The 24,357-nt window shown below is 54.9% G+C and overlaps 1 protein-coding gene across 1 annotated transcript in view; it reads left to right on the plus strand.

Moving 5' to 3' along the window:
• Positions 1-24,357, plus strand: part of RASGRP1 (RAS guanyl releasing protein 1) — a 48,408-nt gene that overhangs the window by 17,777 nt on the left and 6,274 nt on the right. Inside the window, exons 3-15 of the mRNA XM_068162914.1 lie at positions 2,526-2,631; positions 3,105-3,167; positions 5,488-5,619; positions 6,965-7,118; positions 9,792-9,965; positions 11,653-11,769; positions 12,742-13,017; positions 15,039-15,119; positions 17,038-17,142; positions 18,788-18,897; positions 21,150-21,294; positions 22,973-23,009; positions 23,743-23,889. Coding sequence (XP_068019015.1) covers positions 2,526-2,631; positions 3,105-3,167; positions 5,488-5,619; positions 6,965-7,118; positions 9,792-9,965; positions 11,653-11,769; positions 12,742-13,017; positions 15,039-15,119; positions 17,038-17,142; positions 18,788-18,897; positions 21,150-21,294; positions 22,973-23,009; positions 23,743-23,889 — 1,647 coding nt within the window. The remainder of the gene's footprint in view (positions 1-2,525; positions 2,632-3,104; positions 3,168-5,487; positions 5,620-6,964; positions 7,119-9,791; positions 9,966-11,652; positions 11,770-12,741; positions 13,018-15,038; positions 15,120-17,037; positions 17,143-18,787; positions 18,898-21,149; positions 21,295-22,972; positions 23,010-23,742; positions 23,890-24,357) is intronic.

A 24,357-nucleotide genomic window follows, 5' to 3' on the forward strand; every position in this document is an offset into this window, starting at 1 on the left:
ACTGTGAGACTGTGATACCCCAGCTCCCTCAGCCTCTCCTCACAGGGCTTGGAGATGTGCAGGGCTGGAGCCAGGCTCTGCTCAGGGATGGCCAAGCACAGCACAAGGGGCACTGGGGGCAAGCTGGAGCAGAGGAGGTGCCAGGGGAACAGGAGGGAAAACGTTTCCCCTGTGAGGGTGGCAGAGCCTGGAGCAGGCTGCCCAGAGAGGCTGTGGAGTCTCCTGCTCTGGAGCCTTTCCAACCCCCCCTGGCTGTGTTCTGTGTGCCCTGCCCTGGCAGGGGGGTTGGACTGGAGGATGTTTGAGGTCCCTTCCAAGCCCTACAGCTCTCTGTGCAAGCAGACCTAGAGAAGCTACCTTTTCATTCCTGCAGAACTCACTTAAGACAGCCTGGCATCCTTCCCGTTGCTATTGCCCCCCTGAGGGGGGAGGCTTCTTGTCTGCAGCCAAGACTCTGTAGAATGTACTCTCTCAAGTCTGTGGCCACAGATTTGGTGGCCAGCAGGACCTGGTGCAAAGCCAAGGCTCGTGCAGCACTGTGCAGCTTTCTGGCTGCAGGTGAACTGAGAGGCTGACACACAGCCAGCCCACTTGCTCTGGCACTCACTGGGTGCCTTTTGCTCAGCAGGGCCTGTGGTCAGAGCCAGCTCTGCAAACGGAAATGAAAGGAGCTTGACAGCACTGCTGGGGCTGCCAGAGCACTGCACAGGCACTGAGAGGCAGCACAGCCAGCACAGCTCTCTGCTTATTGCCTCCACTCTTGCACAAGGACACTTTGATGATACCACATAGGAGGCTTGGCTGAGACACCTGAGGGCTGTGAGGCCACACAGAGACCTGGACAGACTGAGAGCTGGGCAGAGAGGAACCTGCTGAGGTTCACCAAGGCTGAGAGCAGAGTCCTGCCCCTGGAAGCAATAATAACCTGCAGCAGGACAGGCTGGGAGGGGAGCTGCTGGAGAGCAGCCCTGGGGAGAAGCACCTGGGAGTGCTGGTGGAGAACAAGTTCTGCATGGGACAGCAATGTGCCCTGGGGACCAAGAAGGCCAAGGGGGTCCTGGGGGGCATCCAGAGGAGTGTGGCCAGCAGAGCCAGGGAGGTTCTCCTCCCCCTCTCCTCTGCCCTGCTGAGACCTCCCCTGGAATATTGCATCCAGGTCTGGGCTGCCCAGCTCAGGAGGGACAGGGATCTGCTGGAGAGAGTCCAAGGGAGGGCTCCAAGGCTGCTGAAGGGACTGCAGCACTGCCTGGGGAGGAGAGGCTGAGAGCCCTGGGGCTGTTCAGTCTGGAGAGGAGAAGGCTGAGAGGGATCTGATCAATGTCTATCAATAGCTGAGGGCTGGGGGTCAGGAGGGAGGGGACAGGGACAGGCTCTGCTCAGCTGCACCCTGGGATAGGACAAGGGGCAATGGATGGAAACTGCAGCACAGGAGGTTCCAGCTCAACATGAGGAGGAACTTCTTCCCTGGGAGGGTGCCAGAGCCCTGGAGCAGGCTGCCCAGAGAGGTTGTGGAGTCTCCTTCCCTGGAGCCTTTCCAGCTCCATCTGGATGTGTTCTGTGTGCCCTGTGCTGGATTCTCCAGAAGTCTCTTCCTAGAGAGCTGCACTCACCACCCTCCTGCTGAAGAACTTCTTCCTCAGCTCCAGTCTGACCCTGCTCTGCCTCAGCTTCAAACCATCCCCCCTTGGCCTGTCTCTAGACCCCCTGATGGAAAGTCCCTCTGCAGCCTTCCTGCAGGATCCCTTCAGCTCCTGGCAGCAGCTCTGAGGTCCCCCTGGAGCCTTCTCCTCTCCAGGCTGCACAGCCCCAGCTCCCTCAGCCTGTGCTCACAGCAGAGCTGCTCCAGCCCTTGGAGCATCTTTGTGGCCTCCTCTGCACTCTCTCCAGCAGCTCTGTGTCCTTCTCCTGCTGGGAACAGCAGAGCTGGAGGCAGGATTGGAGGTGAGGTCTGAGCAGAGCAGAGCCCAGGGGCAGAATCCCCTCTGCTGCCCTGCTGCCCACACTGCTCTGGCTGCAGCCCAGCACACAGCTGCCTCTGGGCTGCAGGAGGCACTGCTGGCTCCTGGGGAGCTGCTCAGCACCCAGCACCCCCAAGGCTCTGTCTCCAGAGCTGCTCCAAAGACACTCTTCACCCAGCCTGGCTGTGTGCCTGGGCCTGCCCTGACCCAGCACTTCCTAAGTTAGTCAATTACTGCTGCCTTTGAACCAGGCTTGGTCAGAAGGAGGAAGCCTCTTGCATGGTTTTTATTCCCCCCAGCTGTACCAGGAGTTCACTGTGAATGCTCCTTCTTTTGTTCTGAATGCTCCTTCTTGATGAGATGGTGCTGGGTGATAGGTTGGACTTGATGATCTTGAAGGTCTTTCCCAACCTGATTTGTTCTATCCTATCCTATCCTATCCTATCCTATCCTATCCTATCCTATCCTATCCTATCCTATCCTACCCTATCCTATCCTATCCTATCCTATCCTATCCTATCCTATCCTATCCTATCCTATCCTATCCTTTTTGGTTTTGCCTTTCAGATTTAGAAGGAAATGCTTATCAAAACAGCCAGCTGCTGAAGATCATTCTGGCCATGCATCAGTTCTTCATCTCCTCTGCAGACATGCTGCAGAAGCTGATGGATCTATATCCTTTGGAGCTGTCACCTCCTGCTAAGGCAGTGTTAGCTCACTTGGCAGCTTTGAGATAGGTAAGCAGAGGATGTTTCATCTGTGGGTGCCTTACTGCTCCTCTCATCACACAACATCCTTGTCCCTTACCAATGTGGTTGTGGTTTTTGTCTGGGTTAGGGTTGAAGCTTTTTGTTTATTGATTTGGATTAGAGTGTGTCCAGCAGACCCAGGGAGGTTCTCCTCCTCCCCCTCTGCTCTGCCCTGCTGAGACCTCACCTGGAACATTGCATCCAGCTCTGGGCTCCCCAGCTCAGGAGGGGCAGGGATCTGCTGGATCTCCTTCTGATCCTTGGAATGCTCTGCACCCCCTTGTGCAGAGCCCTGACCTGCTGCTGTGTGGTGTCAGCAGAGTGGTTCCTGTTTGCTGCCAGGTCCCAGGCAGCTGCATTTCTGAGTGGCTGTGGCTTTTCCTTAACCCTTTCCTACCTATCTGAATGCTTTGGAGAAGAAATCTTCCATGCTGTGTGTGAAGATCTGCTACTTTGTGAGGTAAGAATACCCTTCCTTGGTTGCTCTCAGGCTGTGCCATGCAGAGTGCTTCTGCCTCCCTTCAGCTGCCACTACAACAGAGGAGCAGCTCCGCTGCTTCAGCTTTTCAAGGCTGACTTCAGCACACACTGAGACCAAGAGAAAAGATAAATCAGGCTGGATTGACTCAGGAGTTGTCTAATCCTATTCTCTAGGCCTGCTAAAAAAGACATGAAGTGGGATGTTGCAACTATTTCTGTGTCAAGCACAACTTTATTGTGCTCAAGAGGTAATTGTTAGTGATTCTAATAAAGGTCCTGCTTCACTTTTTTTTTGCTGTTAGGTATGGTTTGGTGTTGTAGAGAAAATGGAAAAGGGGGGGAGGAAATAAAGAGCAACTGTGACAATAGAGTTAAGATATAAATGGGATATAAGGAGGAACAGGAAGGTGTTCAAGGAGAGCCTGGATGAGGCACTCAGTGCCATGGTTGAGCTGATCAGATGGTGTTGGGTGCTAGGTTGGACTGGATGATCTCTGAGGTCTTTTCCAGCCTGGTTAATGCTGTGTTCTACTCTGTAAAATGTCTTTGAAATGGTGCTGGTTGTATTAGCTCAAAGCAGAGCATTGCTTAGGTCAGGATAGAATCACAGAATCAGTCAGGGTTGGAACGGACCTCAAGGCTCAGACAGTCCCAACCCCCCTGCCATGGGCAGGGACACCTCACACCACAGCAGGTTGCTCACAGCCACATCCAGCCTGGCTGCAAACACCTCCAGGCAGGAGGCTTCCACCACCTCCCTGGGCAGCCTGTGCCAGGCTCTCACCACCCTCATAGGGAACAACTTCTTCCTCACAGCCAATCTCAATCTCCCCATTTCTAGCTTTGCTCCATCCCCCCCAGTCCTATCACTCCCTGACACCCTCACAAGTCCCTCCCCAGCTTTCTTGGAGCCCCCTGCAGATACTGGAAGGCCACAGGAAAGTCTCCTTGGAGCCTTCTCTTTTCCAGACTGAACAACCCCAACTCTCTTTGCAGTCCTGAAGCAGTCTGTGTAGCACATCACTTCAAAACCTCCAGGGATGAGGCTTCCACCACCTCCCTGGGCAGCCTCTCACCTCCCTCATGGTGAAGAACCACTGGAAGACCACTGGAGTCCCCAGCCCTGGAGGTGTTCAGGAGGGGATTGGATGTGGCACTTGGTGCCATGGTCTAGCTGTGCAGTCTGTGGTGACAGGTTGGACTCGATGATCTTTGAGGTCTCTTCCAACCTTGGTGATGCTGTGACTCTTCAGGGAGTTTCCAAGAGGTTTTTCATGCTGTTAGTGCACCCCTGAGCATGTGCAGTTCCCTTTTTCCCATGCAGGGATGTCCTGCCCCTGGCTGGGATGGAGTTAACTTTCTCCAGAGCAGCCCCTGTGCTGCTGTGCTTTGCCTGTGAGCAGAGCACAGCAAGGTTTCAGCCGCTGCTGAGCAGTGACTGCACAGCCTGGAGGCTTTCTCACTCTGCACCCCCACAGTGGAGGCTGGGGCTGAGCTTGAGACTGGGAGGAGATAGAGTTGGTCTTGATAAACCTCACTCCACTCAGCTCAGCCCATGGATTTAACCTGTCCAGATCTCCCTGCAGGGCCTTCCTGATTGTGTGCAGCATTAAACCAGGCAACCTTTAAGCAATAATCTTGGAATTGGCTGAGTTCTGATAAACATCAAGGTGGCCTAGAACAGGCTCTGACCCCCAGATCCAACCCTGAACAGAACAGAACAGAATAGAACAGAATAGAATAGAATAGAATAGAATAGAATAGAATAGAATAGAATAGAATAGAATAGGCCAGGTTGCAAGAGACCTTTGAGATCATCCAGCCCAACCTATCATCCAGCACTATCTGATCAACTAAACCATGGCACCAAGCACCCCATCCAGGCTCTTCTTAAACACCTCCAGGGATGGTGACTCCACCACCTCCCTGGGCAGCACATCCCAATGGCCAATCTCTCTTGCTGGGAAGAATTTCTTCCTCACCTCCAGCCTGAACCTCCCCTGGCACAGCTTGAGACTGTGTCCTCTTGTTCTGGTGCTGCTTGCCTGGGAGAAGAGACCAACCCCCACCTGGCTACAACCTCCCTTCAGGTAGCTGTAGAGAGCAAGAAGGTCTCCCCTGAGCCTCCTCCAGGCTGAGCAACCCCAGCTCCCTCAGCCCCTCCTCACAGGGCTTGAGGAGAGGAAGCTGGTGAAGAAGAGACACAAGTCAAACAAGGAGCAGCTGTCTAAATGGCAGCCCCAGGGATGCCAGGGCATGATGCTGACGCTGCTGTTCCTGTGTTTGCCATGCTGCACCAGGTACTGGATTACAGAGTTCTGGGTTATGTTCAAAATGGACTCCAAGCTCTCCACCACCATGGAGGAATTTCAGCAGCTGGTGAAAGCCAACGGTGAGGAGCTGCACTGTCGCCTGATTGACACGACTCAAATGTGAGTGCCAAGGGCTCAAGAGGCTTGGAGGGGGGGAAAAAACCAACAAGCAAACCCCAAACCTCTTGTTCTGAATTACTTATATTCAAATCTCTCTCCAGTATAGCAGGACAAAGGTTCTTTAGGATGTTAATAAGCCATAGAATTGTCAGGGCTGGAAGGGACCTCAAGGCCCAGCCAGTCCCAACCCCCCTGCCATGGGCAGGGACACCTCACACTACAGCAGGTTGCTCACAGCCACATCCAGCCTGGCTGCAAAACACCTCCAGGGATGAGGTTTCCACCACCTCCCTGGGCAGCCTGTGCCAGGCTCTCACCACCCTCATGGGGAACAACTTCTTCCTCACAGCCAATCTGAATCTCCCCATTTCTAGTTTTGCTCCAAGTCAATATTATCTGTCCTTAGACAAGGTGAGACACTCAGCTCCCTCAGCCTCTCCTCACAGGGCTGTGCTCCAGACCTCTCCCCAGCCTCATTGCCCTTCCCTGGACACATCCAAGCATCTCAGTGTCCTTATATTCAGAATCTCAGAATCATTTTGGTTGGAAGAGACCTTTAAGATCATTGAATCCAACTCTTAACCTAGCACTGCCAGGTCACCACCAAACCACATCCCTCAGCACCACATCTCCATGGCTTTAAAACCCTTCCAGGGATGGGGACTCCACCACTGCCCTGGGCAGCGTGGACCAGGCCTTGACAAGTCTCAGGGGTAAGAAATTGTTCCTCATGTCCAGCCTAGACCTCCCCTGGGGCTACTTGAGGAGCCCAGAACTGGACACAGCACTCAAAGTGTGGACATCTCATTACTCCCTGGGCAAGTAGCACGGGAGGACAGTTGATACGCAGAGGCTGGTGAAGGAAATTGCAAGAAGGGTTAAATGCTGGAGCTCTGGGAGGTGAGGACAAAGCTGCAGGTGAAATGCTGGAGCTCTGGGAAGTGTGGAGTGAGGACAAAGCTCCAGAGAGCAGGTCTGGGAATGCAGTCTGTGGTCTCATGCTGTTCAGTAGCACAGCTGTGAAGTGCTTGCACGCTGCACCAATGCAACAGAGAGCAGCCGTGAGGCTCTGAGATACAATCTCCAATGCATGAAAGCAGCTTGGAAGTCAGAGACTCAGAAAGTTAGGGGCTGGAAGGGGCCTCATCCAGTCCAACCCCCTCCTGCCTGCCAGAGCAGGGTCACCCAGAGCAGACCACACAGGAACACAGCAAGAATAATTAACTAACTTCTTACTGCAGTTAAGGTGTGAAAAACCGAACAAATACAAACGTTAGGGAGAGAGGAGGAAAATCGCTCTTGAGAAAGCCACCGAGATAACCCTGTGTCCCATCCCCTCCCCAAGCAACGCCCGGGACTGGTCGAGGAAGCTGACGCAGCGCGGCAAGGCCAACAGCAGCAAGAAGAGGAAAGTGTCGCTGCTCTTCGACCACCTGGAGCCCGAGGAGCTGTCCGACCACCTCACCTACCTGGAGTTCAAGTCCTTCCGCAGGATAGCGGTGAGGCGCCGCGGCGGCACAGCACGGGGGCGCGGCGGGGCGGGCGGCGGAGCGGGGCCGGGCTGCGAGGCACCGCCCGGGGCTGGGCTGGGAGGTACCGCCCGGGGCTGGGCTGCGAGACCCCGCCCGGGGCTGGGGCCGGGCTGCGAGACCCCGCCCGGGGCCGGGCTGCGAGACCCCGCCCGGGGCTGGGCTGCGAGACCCCGCCCGGGGCTGGGCTGCGAGACCCCTCCCGGGGCTGGGGCCGGGCTGCGAGACCCCACCCGGGGCCGGGCTGCGAGACCCCACCCGGGGCTGGGCTGCGAGACCCCGCCCGGGGCTGGGCTGCGAGACCCCACCCGGGGCTGGGCTGCGAGGCACCGCCCGGGGCTGGGCTGCGAGACCCCGACCGGGGCTGGGCTGCGAGACCCCGCCCGGGGCTGGGCTGCGAGACCCTGCCCGGGGTTGGGCTGCGAGACCCCGCCCGGGGCTGGGCTGCGAGACCCCGCCCGGGGCTGGGCTGCGAGACCCTGCCCGGGGCTGGGCTGCGAGGCACCGCCCGGGGTTGGGCTGCGAGACCCCACCCGGGGCTGGGCTGCGAGGCACCGCCCGGGGCTGGGCTGCGAGACCCCGACCGGGGCTGGGCTGCGAGACCCCACCCGGGGCTGGGCTGCGAGGCACCGCCCGGGGCTGCGGCCGGCTGCGGGGCACTGCGGGGCTCCGCTTGGAGCTCTGTCGGGGGTGGTGGGGGTGGTGGCTTTGGGGGGTTGTGTGGGTTTTGTGGGTTTTTTTTTTGTGGGTTTTGTGTTTTTTGGTGGGTTTTGTGTGTTTTTTGGTGGGTTTTGTGTGTTTTTTGGTGGGTTTTCTGCTTTTTGGTGGCTTTGTGGTGTTTTTGTGGATTTTGTGGGTTTTTTTGGGTGGGTTTTGTGGTCTTTGCGGTTTTTGTGGGGTTTTGGTGGTTTTTTTTTCTGGGTTTTGTGTTTTTGTGGGTTTTCTGGGTTTGTTGTGAGTTTTGTGGGGTTTTTTTGGGTGGGTTTTTGTGTGGTGACCTCAAGGATCAGCCAACCCCCCTGCCATGGGCAGGGACACCTCACACCACAGCAGGTTGCTCACAGCCACATCCAGCCTGGCTGCAAACACCTCCAGGCAGGAGGCTTCCACCACCTCCCTGGGCAACCTGTGCCAGGCTCTCACCACCCTCATGGTGGTGAGAAAGTGAGAGAGAAGTACTTCATGTCATGAACATAAAGAGCACACAGCAAAATCTTCCATGAGACATCAGCTGGCTTGCAGCAAAACAGGCTGCAGGACATGGTGTTCAGAAGGTAAAGCCTGCAGGTATCTGGAGTTTGGAAAGCATTTGGATTGCTCATCCTACAATGTAGGCAGGGTACAGTCTTCTGTCAGAGCCTGGCTCCTCTTTCCTTCTTTAGGCTCCTAAGTTAGTCATTGTAACACCAAACTCTGTGTTAATTGAGTACCTGCTTGTCTGTACTCTACCTGCCACCAGAGCAGGGACATCCCCCACTGCATCAGAGCCCTGTCCAGCCTCACCTGGAATAGCTTCAGGGATGGAGCCTCAAACACCTCCCTGGGCAACCTGCTGCAGTGTTCCAGCAGCCTCCTGGGGCACAATTTGCTCCTCACATCCAATCTCAATCTGCTCTGCTCTCATTTCAAACCATTGGCCCTGCTCCTGTCCCTGCAGGCCTTTGGGAGCAGTCCCTCTGCAGCCTTCCTGTAGCCCCCTCAGGTCCTGGCAGGCTGCTGTTAGGTCTGCCTGGAGCCTTCTCCTCTCCAGGCTGAACACCCCCAGCTCCCTCAGCCTGTCCTTGCAGCAGAGCTGCTCCAACCCCTTCAGCATTTTCCTGGCCTCTTCTGGACTCTGTCCATCAGGTCCAGGTCCTTCCTGTGCTGAGGGCTCCAGAGCTGGACACAGCCCTGCAGGTGAGGTCTCCCCAGAGCAGAGCAGAGGGGCAGGATCCTCTCTCTCCATCTCTGGCCACACTGCTTTGGATGCAGCCCAGGCTGCCCTTGGCCTTCTGTGCTGCAGTCTCACCCTGCCTGATCCTGGCCAGCTGCTCCCCCCCAGCACCCCCAAATCCTGTTCTGCAGGGCTGCTCTCTATTTCACTGCTGCTCTCAGTTCCATCATCCCCCAGCCTGGATTGGTGTCTTGGTTTGCCCCAAGCTAGGTGCAGGATGAGAAAGCTGTGATGTAAACACTGAACAGAAAGAAGCTTTCAGCTGATTCAATGAAACTTTCTGCTTTGAACTGAACAAAAGAGAGATCTTTGTCCTTGTGGTTACTGAGGGCTATTGAGCTGAGGGACTTTTCAGGCTGCCAGGTAGTGATAGGACTGGGGGGGATGGAGCAAAACTAGAAATGGGGAGATTCAGATTGGATGTCAGGAAGAAGTTCCCCATGAGGGTGATGAGAGCCTGGCACAGGTTGCCCAGGGAGGTGGTGGAAGCCTCCTGCCTGGAGGTGTTTGCAGCCAGGCTGGATGTGGCTGTGAGCAACCTGCTGTGGTGTGAGGTGTCCCTGCCCATGGCAGGGGGTTGGAGCTGGCTGATCCTTGAGGTCCCTTCCAGCCCTGACAGTTCTATGATGAGCTGCATCTGCACAGCTGGGGAGGAACAGGAAACTTCAGAGGGGTTTTCATTGGCTCTCTTCTGTTCTGTTCTTCTGAAGTTCTCAGATTATCAGAACTACATTGTGAACAGCTCTGTGAAGGAGAACCCAACGATGGAGAGATCAATTGCTCTCTGCAATGGCATCTCCCAGTGGGTGCAGCTGATGGTTCTCAGCAGGCCAACCCCACAGCTTCGGGCTGAGGTCTTCATCAAGTTCATTCATGTGGCACAGGTCAGTGCAGGCTGGGCAGGAGTGATGCTGGCTTGGTGCTTCCCTGAAACAGCCTTTTAGACTGAGAGGGATCTGATCAATGCCTATCAATAGCTGAGGGCTGGGGTCAGGAGGGAGGGGACAGGCTCTGCTCAGCTGCACCCTGGGATAGGACAAGGTATTGAACACAACTGGGCCCAGTACTGATCCCTGGGGAGCACCACTGGACTCTGTGCCACTGATGACAAGGGGCAATGGATATCAACTCCAGCACAGGAGGTTCCACCTTGACACAAGGAGGAACTTCTTCCCTGGGAGGGTCCCAGAGCCCTGGAGCAGGCTGCCCAGAGAGGTTGTGGAGTCTCCTTCTCTGGAGCCTTTCCAGCCCCATCTGGATGTGTTCTGTGTGACCTGTGCTGGGTTCTATGCTCCTGCTCTGGCAGGGGGCTTGGATTCAGTGCTCTCTTTGGGTCCCTTCCAACCCCTAACATCCTCTGATCCTGATCTGCTGCTGCTGCTGCAGGGCACTGCTCTCCTGGCTCACACACCCCACATGTCATAGCAGCTGTTCAGTGGCACCATGGCTTCCTCATACCCATTCTGACCAAACCCAGCCTTGCTTTTGGACTGGCTGGGTGAGATTCCAAGCTGGGGTGGCACTTCCCAAAGCATGAACCACTCTCATGCCTATGGTACAGTTAGAAGCACATCTCCCAGCTCCCCCTTGCTTGACAGCAGCAGAGCTGTGGTGCTGCTGGTGGTTTTTTTTGCAGGGGTTCCTCTTTGTGGTAGGCTGTAGGAAGAGGAAGTGCTCTGAACACTTAGCTGTGCCTGCAGGGTGAATGTCTGCTTTAATAACAGCAGAGTAAGTACAGGGCACACAGAATCACAGAGTGTTAGGCACTGGAAGAGGTCTTGAAAGCTCATCCAGTCCAAGCCCCTGCCAGAGCAGCATCACCTAGAGCAGCTCACACAGAACACATCCAGGCAGGTTTTTAACATCTCCAGAGAGGAGACTCCACAACCCCCCTGGGCAGCCTGCTCCAGAGCTCTGGCACCCTCACAGGGACAAAATTCTTCCTTCTGTGTCCATGGAACTTCCTCTGCCTCAGCTTCCACCACTGCCCCTGGGGCTGGCATTGGGCATCCCCCAGCAGAGCCTGGCTCCAGCCTCTGGGCACTCACCCTGCACATCTTGATCACCAGCAATGAGGTCACCTCTCAGGCTGCTCCTCTCCAAGCTACAGAGCCCTCAGCTCCCTCAGGCTCTCCTCATGAGGAAGATCTTCCACTGCCTGCAGCATCTTTGTGGCTCTGTGCTGGACTCTCTCAAGCAGCTCCCTGAGGTCCTTCTTGACCTGAGGGCCCAGAACTGGACACAATATTCCAGACCTTCTAACCCACCCCAGGATGCCCTTGGCCTTCTTGGCCACCAGAGCACATTGCTGGCTCATGCTCAACCTCCCACCCACCCACCAGGACCCCCAGGTCCTTTTTCCCTTCACTGCTCTCTAGCAGCTCAGTCCCCAGCCTGTCCTGACACATGGGGTAAAGTCCCAACTCACCAGCAGTGTGTGGTGGCACAGAACTTTTAAGACTAGAGGAAGGCAATAGAGGAGATACAGGATTTGGATGTGGATGTTGGAAACCCTGAGCCCTTACTAAATCCTGCTTGTGGTGGTGGTGTTCTGTGTGTGTGTCAGTACAGAAGCTCCACCAGCTGCAGAACTTCAATACACTGATGGCAGTGATAGGAGGCCTCTGTCACAGTTCCATTTCCAGACTGAAGGAAACCAGCTCCTGTGTTCCTCATGATGTCATCAAGGTTGGTGTTGCTCCTCTGTGTTTCACTAGTAAGATAACCTTTCACTGCTTTGGTCATAACCTTGCCTCCCTGGGGAAGGTGGGGAGCAAGGCAATAACAAAGGAGGAAAAGACTTCCTTGGGTTTTGGAAGGTTCTTCTTAGTGACTTCACCACCCTCCTGCTGAAGAACTTCTTCCTCAGCTCCACTCTAAGCCTGCTCTGCCTCAGCTTCAAACCATTCCCCCTTGGCCTGTCTCTAGAGCCCCTCTCAGCCTTCTCATCTCCAGACTCAACAGCCCCAGGGCTCTCAGTCTCTCTTCACAGGGGAGATGCTCAAATCCCCTAAGCATCCTCCTGGCTCTCCCTTGGCCTCTCTCCAGCAGGTCTCTGTCTCTCTTGACCTGGGGAGCCCAGCACTGGACACAAGATTGCAGCTGTGGTCTCAGCAGGGCAGAGCAGAGGGGCAGCAGAACCTCCCCAGCCCTGCTGGCCACACTTTTCTTGCTGCCCCCCAGGATCCCATTGGCTCTCTTGGCCACCAGGGCACATTGCTGTCCCAGGTAGAACTTGCTGCCCACCAGCACTCCAAGGTCTTTCTCCCTGGAGCTGCTTCCCATCAGGGCAGCCTCTGACCTGTCCTGGTGCCTGCTGTGATTGCTGCCCAGATGCAGGACTCTACACTTGTCCTTATTGACCTTCCTGAGGTTTGCCTGCACCCAGCTCTCAGCCTGCCCAGCTCTGGTTGGGTGGCAGCACAGCCTGAGGGGTGTCAGCCCCCCCCAGGTTTCCATCACCAGGAACTTGCTGAGGGTACTCTCAATGTCCTCAGCCAGGTTGTTGATAAAGATATTGACCAAAACTGGACCCAGTCCTGGTCCCTGGGGCACAGCACTGGCCACAGGCCTCCAAGTGGACTCTGTGCCACTGCTGAGAAGCCTCTGCTTGCAGGACCAGAATGAAGGCTGATGGTTTGTGTCTCTGTTTCCTCCTAGGTGTTTAATGAAATGACAGAACTGCTCTCATCTTGCAGGAACTACGACAGCTACCGCCGCGCCTACAGCGAGTGCACCAACTTCAAGATCCCCATCCTGGGGGTCCACCTCAAGGACTTGATCTCACTTTATGAGGGCATGCCAGACTACTTGGAGGACAAAAAAATTAACATATACAAGCTCTACTCTCTCTACCACCACATCAACGAGCTGGTACAGCTCCAGGAAATGCCTCTCCCTCTGGAGGCTAACATGGACCTCGTTCACTTGCTCACAGTGAGTCTGCCTCAGGAGGGCAAGGCTCCTGTGAGGAGGGAAATGCTCCCAAGAGAAGGGAAGTGCTCCCATGAGGAGGGCAATGCTCCCATGAGGAGGGCAATGCTCCCATGAGGAGGGCAATGATCCCATGAGGAGGAAATGCTCCCATGAGGAGGGCAATGCTCCCATGAGGAGGAAATGCTCCCATGAGGAGGGCAATGCTCCCATGAGGAGGAAATGCTCCCATGAGGAGGGCAATGCTCCCATGAGGAGGGCAATGATCCCATGAGGAGGGAAATGCTCCCATGAGGAGGAAATGCTCCCATGAGGAGGGCAATGCTCCCATGAGGAGGGCAATGCTCCCATGAGGAGGAAATGCTCCCAAGAGGAGGAAATGCTCCCATGAGGAAGGCAATGCTCCCAAGAGGAGGGCAATGCTCCCATGAGGAGGGCAATGCTCCCATGAGAAGGGAAATGCTCCCAAGAGGAGGAAATGCTCCCATGAGGAGGAAATGCTCCCAAGAGGAGGAAATGCTCCCATGAGGAGGGCAATGCTCCCAAGAGGAGGGAAATGCTCCCATGAGGAGGGCAATGCTCCCAAGAGGAGGGAAATGCTCCCATGAGGAGGGAAATGCTCCCACGAGGAGGGAAATGCTCCCATGAGGAGGGCAATGCTTCCATGAGGAGGGCAATGCTCCCAAGAGGAGGGCAATGCTCCCATGAGGAGGGCAATGCTTCCATGAGGAGGGCAATGCTCCCAAGAGGAGGGCAATGCTCCCATGAGGAGGGCAATGCTTCCATGAGGAGGGCAATGCTCCCAAGAGGAGGGAAATGCTCCCATGAGGAGGGCAATGCTTCCATGAGGAGGGAAATGCTCCCATGAGGAGGGCAATGCTCCCAAGAGGAGGGAAATGCTCCCATGAGGAGGGCAATGCTCCCATGAGGAGGGAAATGCTCTCATTTGAAAGTGATTTCATGCACCTCTCCAGCAACCCCAACTCTGGAACTGGGGAGCCCAGCACTGGGCACAGGATTGCAGCTGTGGTCTCAGCAGGGCAGAGCAGAGGGGCAGCAGAACCTCCCCAGCCCTGCTGGCCACACTTTTCTTGCTGCCCCCCAGGCTCCCATTGGCTCTCTTGGCCACCAGGGCACATTGCTGTCCCATGCAGGACTTGCTGCCCACCAGCACTCCAAGGTCTCTCTCCATGTGCTGCTTCCCATCAGGGCAGCCTCTGACCTGTCCTGGTGCCTGCTGTGATTGCTGCCCAGATGCAGGACTCTGCCCTTGTCCTTATTGACCTTCCTGAGGTTTGCCTGCAGCCAGCTCTCAGCCTGTCCAGGTCACATTGGATGGCAGCACAGCCTGAGGGGTGTCAGCCACCCCCTCCAGCTAGGTATCATCAGCAAACCTGCTGGGGGTCCACTCAATGCCCTCATCCAGGTCATTGATGAAGGTATTGAACACAGCTGGGCCCAGTACTGATCCCTGGGCAGCACCACTGGACTCTGTGCCACTGATCACAAGGGGCAATGGGTATAAACTGCAGCACAGGAGGTTCCACCTCAACACAAGGAGGAACTTCTTCCCTGGGAGGGTCCCAGAGCCCTGGAGCAGGCTGCCCAGAGAGGTTGTGGAGTCTCCTTCTCTGGAGCCTTTCCAGCCCCATCTGGATGTGTTCTGTGTGCCCTGTGCTGGATTCTCTGCTCCTGCTCTGGCAGGGGGTTGGACTCAATGATCTTCAGAGGTCCCTTCCAACCCCTAACATCCTCTGCATGGTCTGAACTCTGTTGTTGAGCCACTTAGCAATAAATGACCTGACTGCTAATGGTGCCTGGAGTCAGTTGCTGTGCTGCTGGCTGGGAGCTGTGTGGTGTCTCAGGTGTTCAGATGATGCCAAGAGCAGCCTGGACTTTACAGTTCAGCCTGGAGCCCAGTTCAAATCACCTCTGCAGCTCAGCTGCTTCAGTTGTGTATTCCCTTTGTACCACCTAGCAGTGGCTGGTTTGGGGCTCAGCTAATGTCTGTGTTTGCATTTCAGCTGTCCCTTGACCTGTACTACACAGAGGATGAAATCTATGAGCTGTCCTACGCACGGGAGCCACGGAGCCACCGAGCTGCTGTAAGGCCCTTCTGCATGTGCCCCACACTGAGAGGGGTTGGGTTTGTCTTCCCCTGAGCAATCTGACTTCTGTCCCTCTGCATGCCTTTTCCCCCTTCCTTTAGTTTGGTTCATGCTGAACTGCAGACATTTGAGCTGGACTGAGCTTGTGCAGGGCTGCTTCATGAGCAGCTTCCTCTTTTTCCTCCTTCAAACAAACCTTGTCCTGCCTGGAGCACTGCAGAAGGAGTAGAAGAAAAGACAGGGAAACACAGAATCACAGCATAATTGTCAGGGCTGGAAGGGAGCTCAAGGCTCAGCCAGCTCCAACCCCCCTGCCATGGGCAGGGACACCTCACACCACAGCAGTTTGCTCACAGCCACATCCAGCCTGGCTGCAAACACCTCCAGGCAGGAGGCTTCCACCACCTCCCTGGGCAGCCTGTGCCAGGCTCTCACCACCCTCCTGGGCAACAACTTCTTCCTCACATCCAATCTGAATCTCCCCACTTCTAGTTTTGCTCCAACCCCCCAGTCCTATCACTATCCAACATCCTACAGAGTCCCTCCCCAGTGAGTGTCCCACAAGGCAGTGTGAAACAGTGAGAGATCAAAACTCAGCTGCAGAGATCTGTTAACTAATCAGTTATAACTTGAAAGGAGGCAGAGCCAGCAGTGCTGTCTGGGCTGCAGCACAAGGCTGAGCAGCATAAATCCATAGAAGCACAGACTGGCTCAGGCTGGAAGGGAGCTCAGAGCTCCCCAGCCTCCCCACCATGCCCAGGGACACCTCTCAGCTACACTCAGCTGCTCAAGGCCTCATCCAGCCTGGCCTTCAACACCCCCAGGCAGGAGGCAGCCACAGCCTCCCTGGGCAGCCTGGGCCAGAGTCTCAGCAGCCTCCTGCTGAAGAACTTCTTCCTCAGCTCCAGTCTGACCCTGCTCTGCCTCAGCTTCAAACCATTCCCCCTTGGCCTGTCTCTGGACCCCCTGATGGAAAGTCCCTCTGCAGCCTTCCTGCAGGATCCCTTCAGCTCCTGGCAGCAGCTCTGAGGTCCCCCTGGAGCCTTCTCCTCTGCAGGCTGCACAGCCCCAGCTCCCTCAGCCTGTGCTCACAGCAGAGCTGCTCCAGCCCTTGGAGCATCTTTGTGGCCTAACTCTGCTCTGCCTGAGCTTCAAACCCTTCCCTCTATGAAACAGTTGATTCCAGATCAAAGTGTTGTAATATGAACACACAGACAGATGAAGTTGTGTGGAGACACCACAGGAGACCCAATCTTGCCAATGGATATTGATTCCTTCAAAGGAAATCATTCTTCTGTGATCCAAATGATCCAATCCACACTTTGCATCCATCTCTGGAGACTTCCCAACCCCACCTGGATGCCTTCCTGTGCAGCCTGCCCTGGGTGATGCTGCTCTGGCAGGGGGGTTGGACTGGATGGTCTCTGGAGGTCCCTTCCAGCCTCCAATGTGCTGTGATATTATGATATAAATAGAGGATACAGAATCAACCAGGTTGGAAAAGACCTCAGAGGTCATCCAGGCCAACTTAACACCCAACACCATCTAATCAACTGAACCCTGGCACCAAGGGCCTCAGCCAGGCTCTTCCTAAACACCTCCAGGGATGGTGACTCCACCACCTCCCTGGGCAGCACATCCCAATGGCCAATCTCTCCTGCTGGGAAGAACTTTCTCCTCACCTCCAGCCTAAACCTCCCCTGGAACTGAGGATGAGTTTCTGGGGCTGACAGTGACCTGTGCCACTGTTAGGGCAGCCCAGGGAAGAGCTTCCCCTGAGTTCCCAAGGGACTGCCCAGGGCATGCTGTGGGCTCAGCAGGCTGTCACACACAGCCTCCATGGCCACAGCTGAAGGCAAGACTGAAAAAACCTTTCCATCTGGCACTAATGGAAGTTCCATTCCATTTCTTCCAGCCTTTGACACCTTCCAGACCCCCAGTAGTTGCAGACTGGGCCTCAGGAGTAGCCCCCAAGCCTGATCCCAAGACCATCAGCAAACATGTTCAGAGGATGGTAGATGTAAGTATGCCTGGCCCTCCTGACCTCCATACCGGCTGTAGACTCAATCTTTAGCTAGGAGAAGATGCAGAAAGAGAGGCAGAGCTGTTGGGAAGCACTTCTGCCCTCACCAGTAGGTGTTTCTGCCTCGCTGTAGGCAGCAGCAGTGGCCCATGAGGCATGGGAGGAGATTCCATGGCCAAGGAGCCAGCAGGGGCTGTGAATGCTCATCTGTGTGCTTAGAGCTATGGAATGGTTTGGGCTGGAAGGGAACTCCAAAGGTCATCTGCTCCAACCCCCCTGCACCCAGCAGGAGCATCCTCCACCAGATCAGGTTGCTCACAGCCCTGTCCAGCCTCACCTGGAATAGCTCCAGGGATGGAGCCTCAACCACCTCCCTGGGCAACCTGCTGCAGTGTTCCAGCAGCCTCCTGCTGCAGAACTTGTTCCTCACATCCAATCTCAATCTGCTCTGCTCTCATTTCAAACCATTGTCCCTGCTCCTGTCCCTGCAGCCCTTTGGGAGCAGCCTGCTTGTAGCCCCTTCAGGTCCTGGCAGGCTGCTGTTAGGTCTGCCTGGAGCCTTCTCCTCTCCAGACTGAGCACCCCCAGCTCCCTCAGCCTGTGCTCCCAGCAGAGCTGCTCCAACCCCCTGATCACTTCTGTGCCCTGCTTCCAGAGTCATTGTTCCAAGGAGCCAGGGAGTCCTTTTCTGCCAGGGACTCCGCTCCAGTTTTATTGGTGGAGCCTGCAGTGAGCCTCTCCTGTGCTTCACCAGCAGCCACTGCTTTTTCTGGCTCTTTTGGGTCACCTGCTTCACTGGAAACCCTCAGGTGAGCTCAGGTGGTGGATTCCAAAACTGATGGAGAGAGAGAGTGAGAGGTAAAGAGTTTGTCTTTGCATCCCTGCTTCACCTCTTTTCCTTCTGACCCCTTGCCACATTCCTGGGTGCCCTTTGATAGATGCTGTTTGGGAATGGAGCTCTAGATCTGGCCTAGGTGTGCTCCTTGCCTGAGGGACAGAGTCTGAGGTGGTTCCACAAGTGAAGACAGGCATCTAGATGAGAATCCTGGCACAGAACTGCTTTTAACCTGACACTGAGCTGATGGAGTAGGGCAGGCAGCTTGCAGTGATCTGGCTGCAGGGATCATCACTCACTGAGGGCACTGATGGAGTGGTAGTGGCAGCTGGAGATATGGAGGCCTTGACAGAGGATCATAGAATGGGTTGGGTTGGAAGGGACCTCCAAAGTTCATCCAGTCAGCAGGGACATCCTCCTCTGGATCAGGTTGCTCAGAGCCCTATTGAGGCTCAGCCTGAATATCTGCAGGGATGGAGCCTCAACCACCTCCCTGGGCAACCTGTGGCAGTGTTCCAGCAGCCTCCTGCTGCAGAACTTCATGATCTTGAAGCAGATAAAGGTCTGGAAGCAACACAGAAGAGAGCTGTCCCTGTGCAGGGAAGCAGCTAGCTCAGCCTGTGTTGACCTCTCTCCATCTTGCTGCAAATGAAGACTTGAAGGCTTCTTTAGCCTGAAGTCAAACAAAACCCCAACAACCCAGAGAGAGCCCTGGGAGAAAGAGGTGGAGGAAATCCCTGCCTGCTGGGGAGGCTTTGCCATGCAGCCCATGCTTGCTGTCACCCATTCCACTCCTGTCTTGCACAGTCTGTCTTCAAAAACTATGACCATGATCAGGATGGATACATCTCCCAGGAGGAGTTTGAGAAGATAGCTGCCAGCTTCCCCTTCTCATTCTGTGTGATGGCTAAGGACTGGTGAGTACCTAGCTCTGGCTCTGCCTAGCTGCCTGGCAGCCTCTGCTTCTTGGGAGGGGGCTGGGGTGGGGGTTTGGGGGTGTTTCTGAGGGGTCTTTAATGGTTTGGTTTGGTTGGTTTGGTTCATTTTGGTTTGGTTTGGTTTGGTTTATTTTGGTTTGGTTTGGTTTGGTTCGTTTTGGTTTGGTTTGGTTCAGTTTGGTTTGGTTGGTTTGGTTTATTTTCTTTTGTTTTGGTTTGGTTTATTTTGGTTTGGTTTATTTTGTTTTGTTTTGGTTTGGTTTGGTTTAGTTTGGTTTGGTTTACTTTGGTTTGGTTTGGTTTATTTTGGTTTGGTTTGGTTTGGTTTGGTTTGGTTTATTTTGCTTTGGTTTGGTTTATTTTGTTTTGGTTTGGTTTACTTTGGTTTGGTTTGGTTTATTTTGGTTTGGTTTGGTTTATTTTGCTTTGGTTTGGTTTATTTTGTTTTGTTTTGGTTTATTTTGCTTTGCTTTGCTTTGTTTTGTTTTGGTTTGGTTTATTTTGCTTTGGTTTGGTTTATTTTGGTTTATTTTGGTTTGGTTTGGTTGGTTTGGTTTGGTTTATTTTGTTTTGTTTTGGTTTGGTTTATTTTGGTTTGCTTTGCTTTGCTTTGCTTTGTTTGTTGGTTTGGTTTGGGTTGGGAGTTGTTGTTGTTGTTGTTCTGGGTTTCTGTGGGGTTGTTTTGGTTGGTTGGGTTTTTTTTTTTCTGTTTCAATGTGATTGCCTCAGGGTGCCAATGTCACAGAGCCACAGAAACAGTCAGGTTGGAAAAGAGCCTCAGGAGCACCAAGCCCAACCCAGAGCCCTGCTCTACAAGGCTCACCCCTAAACCACAGCCCCAAGCACCACAGCCAAACCACCCTGAAACACAGCCAGGCTTGGGGACTCCACCCCCTCCCTGGGCAGCACATTCCAGTCCCTGACCACTCTTGATGGGAAGAAATGTTTCATCATGTCCAGTCTAACCCTGCTGCAGCTTGAGACCATTCCCTCTTGTCACTAATTCCCTGTGGGAAGAGACCAGCAGCAGCCTCTCCACAACCTCCTTTCAGGTAGTTGTAGACAGCAGTGAGGTCTCCCTCAGCCTCCTCTTCTCCACACTAACCATCCCCAGCTCCTTCAGTTGCTCTCCAGCAGATTTCTTCCCCAGGCCCTTCCCAGCTTCCTTGCCCTGCTCTGCCCTGGCTCCAGCACCTCCACATCTCTCTTGCACTGAGCTGCCCCAAACTGGACACAATGCTCCAGGTGTGGAGAGCAATGAGGTCTCCTCTCAGCCTCCTCTGTCATCAGGACTACACATTCCATTTCATTTTCTTTCTGCTTGTGCAGGGCTGTCTGTGAGCAACTTTCTTTTTCCTCCTTCAAACAAACCTTGTCCTGCCTGAAGCACTGCAAAAGGAGTAGAAGAAAAGGCAGGAAAACATAGAGTCAGAGAATAATTGTCAGGGCTGGAAGGGACCTCAAGGCTCAGCCAGCTCCAACCCCCTGCCATGGGCAGGGACACCTCACACCACAGCAGGTTGCTCACAGCCACATCCAGCCTGGCTGCAAACACCTCCAGGCAGGAGGCTTCCACCACCTCCCTGGGCAGCCTGTGTGTAAGAAGTGAGTGTGGACTGCTGTGTGAAGACCCAATGAGACCAAACACACAGCTCAGTTCTGGGCCCATCAGGTTAGGAAAGATGTTGAGGTGCTGGAAGGTGTCCAGAGAAGGGCAACAGAGCTGGGGAGGGGTCTGGAGCACAGCCCTGGGAGGAGAGGCTGAGGGAGCTGGGGTTGCTTAGCCTGGAGAAGAGGAGGCTCAGGGGAGACCTTCTTGCTCTCCATAAATCCCTGAAGGGAGGTTGTAGCCAGGTGGGGGTTGGTCTCTTCTCCCAGGCAGCCAGCACCAGAACAAGAGGACACAGTCTCAAGCTGTGCCAGGGGAGGTTTAGGCTGGAGGTGAGGAAGAAATTCTTCCCAGCAAGAGAGATTGGGCATTGGGATGTGCTGCCCAGGGGGGTGGTGGAGTCCCCATCCCTGGAGGTGCTTAGGAAGAGCCTGGCTGAGGCACTTGGTGCCAGGGTTTGGTTGATCAGATGGTGCTGGGTGCTGGGTTGGACTGGGTGCTCTCTGAGGTCCTCTCCAACCTGCCTGATTCTGTGTTCTGTGAAGCAGCAGAGCTGTGAGGGAAGGTTGTGGTCAGGCTCCCCCTGGACGTGTGGCCAATGCCTCCTCTTGTCTGTCTGCAGGGAAGGGCTGATCAGCAGGGATGAAATCACAGCTTACTTCATGAGGGCCAGCTCCATCTACTCCAAGCTGGGACTTGGCTTTGCTCACAACTTTCAAGAGACCACTTACCTGAGGCCTACTTTCTGTGACAACTGTGCTGGATTTGTAAGCTCCAGTTTGGGGGTTTTGAGTCAGTGCTGCTGTGCTTGGTTTGGAATAATGCTCTCCCTCTCTCTCTCTCTCTCTCTCTCCCTCTCCCTCTCCCTCTCTCTCTCTATTTTTTTAATCTCATAAAAAGGAGGTGTGTCACACACAGAAATCATCAAATCAGAGAATGCTTTGGGCTGGAAGGCACCTCCCAAGGTCATCCAGTCTGCACTCAGCAGGGACATCCCCCACCAGATCAGGCTGCTCACAGCCCTGTCCAGCCTCACCTTGAACAGCTCCAGGCATGGAGCCTCAACCACCTCCCTGGGCAACCTGCTGCAGTGTTCCAGCAGCCTCCTGCTGCAGAACTTGTTCCTCACATCCAATCTCAATCTGCTCTGCTCTCATTTCAAACCATTGTCCCTGCTCCTGTCCCTGCAGGCCTTTGGGAGCAGTCTCTCTGCAGCCTGCTTGGAGCCCCTTCAGGTCCTGGCAGGCTGCTGTTAGGTCTGCCTGGAGCCTTCTCCTCTGCAGGCTGCACACCCCCAGCTCCCTCAGCCTGTGCTCACAGCAGAGCTGCTCCAACCCCCTGATCACTTCTGTGCCCTGCTTCCAGAGTCATTGTTCCAAGGAGCCAGGGAGTCCTTTTCTGCCAGGGACTCCACTCAGTTTTATTGGTGGAGCCTGCAGTGAGCCTCTCCTGTGCTTCACCAGCAGCCACTGCTTTTTCTGGCTCTTTTGGGTCACCTGCTTCACTGGAAACCCTCAGGTGAGCTCAGGTGGTGGATTCCAAAACTGATGGAGAGAGAGAGTGAGAGGTAAAGAGTTTGTCTTTGCATCCCTGCTTCACCTCTTTTCCTTCTGAGCCCTGGCAATGTTCCATCACCCTCATGGTGCAGAACTTGCTCCTGAGGGGTCTGTAGAAGACAGCAGTGAAGCATTGTAGAGCAGCAGGCTTCTGGCTGTGAAGCTCTTGGAGCCCTTTACCCCCCTCTTGGCACTGCCATTACCTGTTTGAAGGTGTCTCCTCCCTGGTGGTGGTGGTGGGGAGTGGTGTGACCACACACTGCCTCAGGCAGAGTTTCCAGTTCTAGAGCCTTCCACGTCCTGGCACAGACATTTCCTGCCCCCTGCCTGTGTCCCAGAAAGATTCAGTAGAACTGAGTGTCCTACCAAGCCTCAGTTCAGCTGGCATCAAACAAGGATGCTGGGAGAGAATTCTCCACCTGCTCCAGCCCCACAGCCTCCCTGGGAGCTGCCAGAGCTGCTGATGTGCTCAGCAGAGTCAGGCTCAAGGTGCAAAGGTGCTGGGAGAGAGTTCTTCCTCTGCTCCAGCCCCACAGCCTCTCTGGGAGCTGCTGATGTGCTCAGTAGAGACTGGCTCAAGGTACAGAAGTGCTGGGAGAGAATTCTTCCTCTGCTCCAGCTCCACAGCCTCCCTGGGAGCTGCTGATATGCTCAGCAGAGACAGGCTCAAGGTGTCTTGGTTTTGATCCAGGACCACACATGAAATATTCCCTTGACCTTATGCTAAAGAGGGAAAGAGTTCAGCTTTTAACCTTGCCTGAAAGGGTCTCCTGCAGGTGCTGAGACCTTGCAAGTGAGTGGAGCTCCCAGTGGGTTTTCTTGTCTTACCTGGAGGTACCTGGTGCCCAGGGCACCCTGTTAATCCCTGGTCTTTCTGTTTGAATTTCAGCTGTGGGGAGTCATTAAGCAAGGATACAGATGCAAAGGTAAGAAAGCACCTCTGCTGAATTCCAGTCTAAACTTGCTGGTGGGTGGAAACCCCCCATGGTCACCCTGGGATCCTGTGGACATCATTTCACCTGGCCTCTGAGGGAGGAGGAGACCAACTGCAGCACAGCATGGGAGCTGGGGCAGGAGGGGAATGAGCACAGTCACACAACTGTCAGCTCCTGGAAGAGGTGAAAGAGCAAATCTGGAGCCAGGGCAGAGCAGGGCAAGGAAGCTGGGAAGGGCCTGGAGAAGGAATCTGCTGGAGAGCAACTGAAGGAGCTGGGGATGGTTAGTGTGGAGAAGAGGAGGCTGAGGGAGACCTCACTGCTGTCTACAACTACCTGAAAGGAGGTTGTGGAGAGGCTGCTGCTGGTCTCTTCCCACAGGGAATTAGTGACAAGAGGCAATGGCCTCAAGCTGCCCCTGGGCAGGTTTAGATTGGACAGTAGGAAGAAGTTTTTGCCATCAAGAGTGGTGAGGGACTGGAATGTGCTGCCCAGGGAGGTGGCTGAGTCCCCAGGCCTGGCTGTGTTTCAGGGTGGTTTGGATGTGGTGCTTGGGGCTCTGGTTAGGGCTGAGCCTTGCAGAGCAGGGCTCTGGGTTGGGCTGGGTGCTCCTGAGGCTCTCTTCCAGCCTGGATGTTTCTGTGGCTCTGTGCAATGTGTCTGGCTCTCAGGTAAGGCAGTGCCAGAGCAGGCTGAGTGAGTGTCTCCTGTGCTCTGCTTCCAGACTGTGGGATGAACTGTCACAAGCAGTGCAAGGACCTGATCGTGATAGAGTGCAAGAGGAGAGCCAAGACTTCCGTTGCAGACAGCAGCCCAACATCTGCTCTTGCTTCAAGCCTCTGCCCAGTGGGAGTCAAGGAACAGTTCCATGGTGAGAAAAGCTCTCAGTGACAAGATTCCAAGGGCTGAGATGAGCTTTGCTGTGCTCCTTTGCCAGCACCACTGGGGGGTTAGGTGCAGTGTTTCAGCAGCATCTCCACTAGAGCCAGGAGCAGCTGAGGCTGTAGCAGGGGAGACCACTGCAGTTCTGTCAGGCATGAAACACCTCCCACAGTGTGAGCTCCCCTGCAGGCTCCACAGCAGGAAGTGTGGGCCTTGGAGCTGCTGCCAGGCTGCTTCTCTTGCTTTCCTTTGGCTGGTACTGTTCCAACTCCCTCCACAGCCACTTCCTCTCATCTTGCTCTTTGCCTGTCTGTTGTGCTCTTCAAACCCTCTTCTTGCCACTCTGATACAAATCCTTCCTGTTGTGCTTCAGATTCATGCTGCTGGCTTCCATTCCTCTTGGCACCTGAGTGCAGCACAGTGCAGCCACTTCCCCATCTCTCTGCTCAGAGCTGCA

Source organism: Melanerpes formicivorus, unplaced genomic scaffold, assembly GCF_026170545.1.
Source record: "Melanerpes formicivorus ecotype bairdi unplaced genomic scaffold, bMelFor1.0.p_v2 SCAF_68, whole genome shotgun sequence".
In the NCBI taxonomy this organism is placed as follows: Eukaryota; Metazoa; Chordata; class Aves; order Piciformes; family Picidae; genus Melanerpes; species Melanerpes formicivorus.